Here is a 5,772-nt window from a genome sequence, read left to right on the forward strand (position 1 = left end):
AAAAAAGGACGGGGGCACAAAACTGTTGTAAACAATTAAAATCTTCGAAGTTGTCGATAACTGGGCCACAGTTTAGAGGGATACATTCTGACTGGACTGATGAACTAACAGTCGGAGCAAGGCCAAGGCCTGAACGGATGGCTGCCTTCTTAAAACAGCTCCACTCTTAAAAACAGGCTGCACCAGAGGTTCTACAGCTAGCTGCTACTGTATTTGTGTTTTTAAATAACCAGTAAATTATATCTAAATAACCATGCAATCTAAAGAAAAGCTTTTTTTTTAATAGTATGCTCATGAACTGTTGTTTTTTATAGTGAAGCTCCTTTCAGACAACAGCCCACTGTGTTCCTGCCAGCCAGACAGCTATAAGCTCATCAGGCCAATCAAAATAGTTAATTTCACTAAGAGCAGCATGTTGGATTATTGATTAGAACTATTGTCTCACAGCAGGAAGGTCCTGGGTTCAATCCCTGGACTTGGGGCCTTTCTAGGTGGAGTTTGCCTGTTCTCTCCAGGTTTTCTCTGGGTACTCCTGTTTCCTCCCACAGTCCAAAAACATGCATGCCTCCTGTACAAAAGAGATCTGTGGTCTAAATGAGATTTACCTGGTTAAATAAAGGTTTATAATAATAATTAATTAGCTTTCTAAACCATGTAAGATATTAATTGTTTATAACCTTTAAAAACACACTTCTTAAGGACTGAACCAAAGCGTCAAGCCTCGCAGAAAATGATCCTTGGATATACATCTAACTCAATATGGCTGCGAAAGCTAATCAGATTAAGCATACACATAAAAAGGCTATTCCACGTATTGTTCTAAAAGTCGATGCAGATACAGCAGAGCATCATCCCCTACTCATACTTTGAGTGCTAACAGGTGATGCAAGGTGTTTGTTTAAAACTTTAGTGTGTGATGCAGTTGGTGACATTCATTCAACCTTTATTTACACACGTTAATCCCACTGAGCCTCATTCAATATGCACTTCATATAGGAACGCTACTTTTCACTTATATATATGGGGAACTATTCAAACTCACTACTTGTATCTTTAGCTCTGTGAGATTTCCTGTCCTGGCATCCAGAAGACAATACACGTTGTTACTTTGAGAATAATTAGTGAAGTATATGCAAAATACTGACTACATCAGTTACTACATCAATACAGTAGTCCCTCGTTTAACCCGAGGGATCCGTACCCTGAAGACCCGTGATAAGTGAAAAACTGGGAAGTAGGAATAGTAGTACAAGTAATAGTTTATTTTAGTATTTACATATAAATATGTTAAAGTATTTTAAACCCTTCCCACACTCTTGCAATATTCTAAACAATGTTTCTAAACTCTAAATGCTCTAAAAAAAGCACAGAATCTCTTGAGTTCAGCTCATTCAATTCAGTTTGTGTGCATCTACATCCAAAATATTAATATTATTAAACATATCCTGTATATTAAACACATATCCTATTAAATCAGTGAAATAAGGTGTTTACATAAGATGGTTCTGTACTTTTTATACTGATGTAATAGAGCAGATTCATTCAGAAAAGAAGTGCTGTCAGGTGATCAAACTGCAGAAGGTGTTTCAATCCCTGTAGATTCATTTACAATAACCAATATTTGCAGCAGATTTTCAACGTAATATTAAAACTCAGTGATCACAAAGTTCAGTGTGTTTGCAAAAACATCAGTTTAATTATCGGAATAGTTTCTTTCATTTAACTGGTTTTACTTATTTAGACCAGACCTGTTTTGAGTGTCACTAATATTTCAAGCTTAGCTTAGTTCATTTACAACTAAACATTTATGAAGATGTTCAGAAACATTCTGCGCTGTAAGAACATTTACGACTTTTCACAAATTCTGTGTATGTGCGCGCGCATGTGTGTGTGTACTATGCAGGCGTTTGTCAGACCTTGCTGACTAATTTATATTCTGTATGTGTTACTTTCAGGCCGATGTTCTGTATGAATTACTCCTCTGTCATTCTGCTTTGCCCTCTTTTTTCCAACCTTTATCTCTTCCATTTCTTCTCTCTCCTGCACCACCGGATCTTCTCTGTGCTTCCTTTCTCTGCATTCATGGCCACCTCCTGCTACTTTTTCATTTAGTCTCTGAAGAATTAGTCGTATAATAATGTGACCGGACTGAACTCCCTCCCTTCTTCTTTGCAGAAAGCAGAAATTGCTGTGGCCCCACTGACCATCACTCTGGTGAGGGAGGAAGTGATTGACTTCTCTAAGCCCTTCATGTCTTTGGGAATTTCCATCATGATCAAGAAGCCCCAGAAGTCTAAACCAGGCGTTTTCTCTTTTCTGGACCCGCTGGCTTATGAGATCTGGATGTGCATAGTGTTCGCTTATATCGGAGTCAGTGTTGTCCTGTTTTTGGTGAGTGGGTACTGCAAACTAAACATTGGCACTTAAGCTGGAAATGATTTACGTCTCCATGAAAAATGTACAGATCTATTCAGTAACATACATAAAGACATTCAAAAGTTTTGTTATGACTGGCCTCTTACAGTTTCACCATATCTAAAATAAAAAAGTTTGCTGACTTTGCTTTGCATTTTCCTAAATTTTAATTAGCATATACCTCCCTAAATATTTGTATGAGTGATGTTGAATACAAACTGTAAAAGCAGGAAAACCTTAACAACTGTTTTATCACGACAATACAAAACTATATCGTCAGCATAGAAATGTAAGGATGCGTTGGGAATGTTATGTTACATTACTTTACCATATGTAAAATGCAAAGAGAGTGGGTCCTAAAACTGAGCCTTGTGGTACACCATAATTAAATCATTAAATGATTAAATCACAGCTAATTTGACAAACTTCTTCAGTGTCAAGCCACTCGTGAAATTGTAGCATTCTTTATATTTATCAAGTAAGTTTTCATGTACCTATGATGTTCTCCTGCACTCTCCCTATGCTATACAGTATATAACCCCCAATCCCACCCCCATCGACAGAACTGTTTTGAACTATGCCACACTCACTTGTTGCTATCACCACAGGTATCATGACTGCTCTTGGTTGTATCCCAAGAGTCATGATCACATGTATGAAGCCTAAATGACCAAGCCACACAGGTGCACACAGGTTTCATGTAACAAACACACTACAACTCAGGATTTTGATACTTTGCCAAAATGAAGACAACACACTACAAACTTACTACAAAAGTTTTGCGCGTTCTCAAAACCATTATGGACCAATCATGCTTCATCGCATGTAAGAGGGAACCCTCTGTGGTCTTAGTACACACCTCGTCAAAATGTTGCAGCCTAACGTTTCTTTCTAGTTTTCCAATTCACCGCCTGTCTTTCACTCCTCAATGAGCTCACCTGCATTCACTTACTCGCTCCCTCTTTGAGTATATGTGTCTTTCAGTTGTCATTATTATGGGTCAGGTCCTCTTGTTTATATTCAGTTGTCACTTTGTAGCTACCCATTTACTTCTGGCTCTTCAGCGTCTGCTGCCCTTTGAGTTGTTCAGTAGAGATGCTTAGTTCTCCTGGCCACTTTCTTTCAGTCCGTTTGTCCTGCATTTGACCATTTGTTACTAAGGATTGTGGCATTTACACAAGATAAATGCAAACATGGATGAAATATTTTAAGATAGAAAGATGTTCTACGTGGTCTGCCTCATAATAGTTGGTTTATTTTACTGAACAGTCCCTTCTGTGTTTGTTTCATTCTGCTTTTGTCTATACACCTGAGTATCAATTAATTTTCCATGAATAGATCTGAGCTGTCTGTATCACCACATGAAGTGACCATCACGGCTCAGAATGAAAACATAAATGTTGGTATAAAACTAATCTGTAAATAAGTTTAAATATTGAAATCTGCTTCCTTTGCTTTTTTCCTGGTGATCTTCCAAATGATCTGATCTCGTTTCTTTATGCCCTCTGCCAGGTGAGTCGCTTCAGTCCATATGAGTGGCATGCAGAGGAACCAGAGGATGGAGCCACAGAGCAGGGCCCCACCGACCAACCTCCCAATGAATTTGGCATCTTCAACTCGCTGTGGTTTTCTCTAGGAGCCTTCATGCAACAGGGCTGTGACATCTCACCTCGGTGAGTGGGGGAAATAAAATCTGTTTAGGTCAAACACAGTCCATTTGTGTCCACATGCATCTGACTGATATCAGTAGTACTGGAGGCTGCTCATGAGATGTGTGAACTGTTTGCAGTGTGTGCATGCTGTAGTACAAATCTGTGCTGATTCATAGGGTCGGCGATTTGAATCACTTCTCTTCACTTGGCACTGTTCAAGTTTCCAAAAAAGCCTTGTGTGCACTGCCAAAAATACTGTACGCTTCAGATGTCTACGTTTTGCAGAAAGCAAAACAAACACAAAAACATGCTCACACGCGCAAACAAAACCCCTAAAGGTGCGAACACCTGCACACATTGCAGCAGTCTGATCCACATGTGGGCGTAGTAGATGATTTAGCTTTTTGCTAGGTGCGTATGAATTTTTAATGTACAGAGGAAAACGCAGAGTCCAGCTGTATTTTTAGAATATTTTAAGGAATATGGCATTTTATTATTGATAACTTGAGAATGCAGTTTAGTGAAATATTCATAACATGCATCTTCAAGACCTTTAGGAAGCAAATCTAAAGAGAGAGCAGCATAGAGTGCTTCACACCAGGACAGCACAAAAAGCATCCATCTTGGAGGCCTCCCTTCTCCCTGTTCACTCCTGCACTGTAAAGCCACAACAAGCTGTTGGCCTGATGTGTCTCATTCCAACGCTACAAGAACAAGATTAGTTTGTAATAAAATTATATGGAATGTTATACTATTTAACATCCAGAAGCAATTGCAATGAACATATTATAATGAACCATACATACATACATATATATATATAACCCTTCCTGCACTACTGCAATATTGTAAACAATGTTTCTCAACTTTAAACGCTCTAAAAGAATGTCATGATGCCAGTTCTCTGCCTCGGCTGCTCTCAGCCACCTGCAAGCGTTCTTGGCCACGCCCACTTCTCCGCTCTGCGTGGAGAACAGCTGCTCAGCTGCAGGAGGAAGCTTTTTCTGCAGCTGTGTGCTGCACAAACATGCAGCAGGCTCTAAATAATTTTAAATAATTTATTTTCAATAAAATTCCATGTAGATCGTGCGAGTCTTCCTTGAATCAGCCAACTCTGCACATGAGAATAGAGGGACGCAGGTTAATTCAGTTATCAGATTATGAATCAAACTCCCTCCACTGATGACATAATAGCTCCAGAGAAACATACTTTATAACTGCAATTAAGAGAAATGTATAACTTTCAACCAAACTTCATGACATTAAACTGTTTGATGATTAACAGCACAGTTTTTTTTTGAAAGCCAGTAACGTCTTCACATCTGTCGTATAGTCTGATTGTAGCCCCAGCAATCTACAATGATTTCTGTCAGGTTGTGTCTTTTTAGGTATGCGTTAAAGATGCTCAATAAAATAAAAATAAAATATCTCTGTAATTAAATTAAGGCCTCGTCGACTGCTGGGAGATTTATTAGGGATTGTCCTAATAAATCTCCCAGCTAAATAAAATGTTTTATATAGTTCAATAAGTTTTGTAATGTAGATGTTTTATTTTCTCCCTGGTGGTTACCACATCTTGAAAAGAGACATGCTGCTGTATTGTCAGTCATCCAGGACCTGGCAATCAATCAGTCAATCAATCAGTCAATAATTGAACAAATGAATGAATGAATGAATGAATGAATGAATGAATGAATGAATGAAT

General features: G+C 38.5%; 1 protein-coding gene across 1 annotated transcript in view; it reads left to right on the forward strand.

Annotated features, from left to right (window-relative positions):
- gria4a (glutamate receptor, ionotropic, AMPA 4a) overlaps positions 1-5,772 on the forward strand; it is a 192,036-nt gene that overhangs the window by 130,712 nt on the left and 55,552 nt on the right. Inside the window, exons 14-15 of the mRNA XM_037677371.1 lie at positions 2,176-2,391; positions 3,928-4,088. Of these exons, the coding sequence (XP_037533299.1) occupies positions 2,176-2,391; positions 3,928-4,088 (377 nt within the window). The remainder of the gene's footprint in view (positions 1-2,175; positions 2,392-3,927; positions 4,089-5,772) is intronic.

The sequence above is a fragment of the Nematolebias whitei genome, chromosome 6, assembly GCF_014905685.2.
Source record: "Nematolebias whitei isolate Nwh7 chromosome 6, NemWhi1, whole genome shotgun sequence".
Lineage (NCBI taxonomy): Eukaryota > Metazoa > Chordata > Actinopteri > Cyprinodontiformes > Rivulidae > Nematolebias > Nematolebias whitei.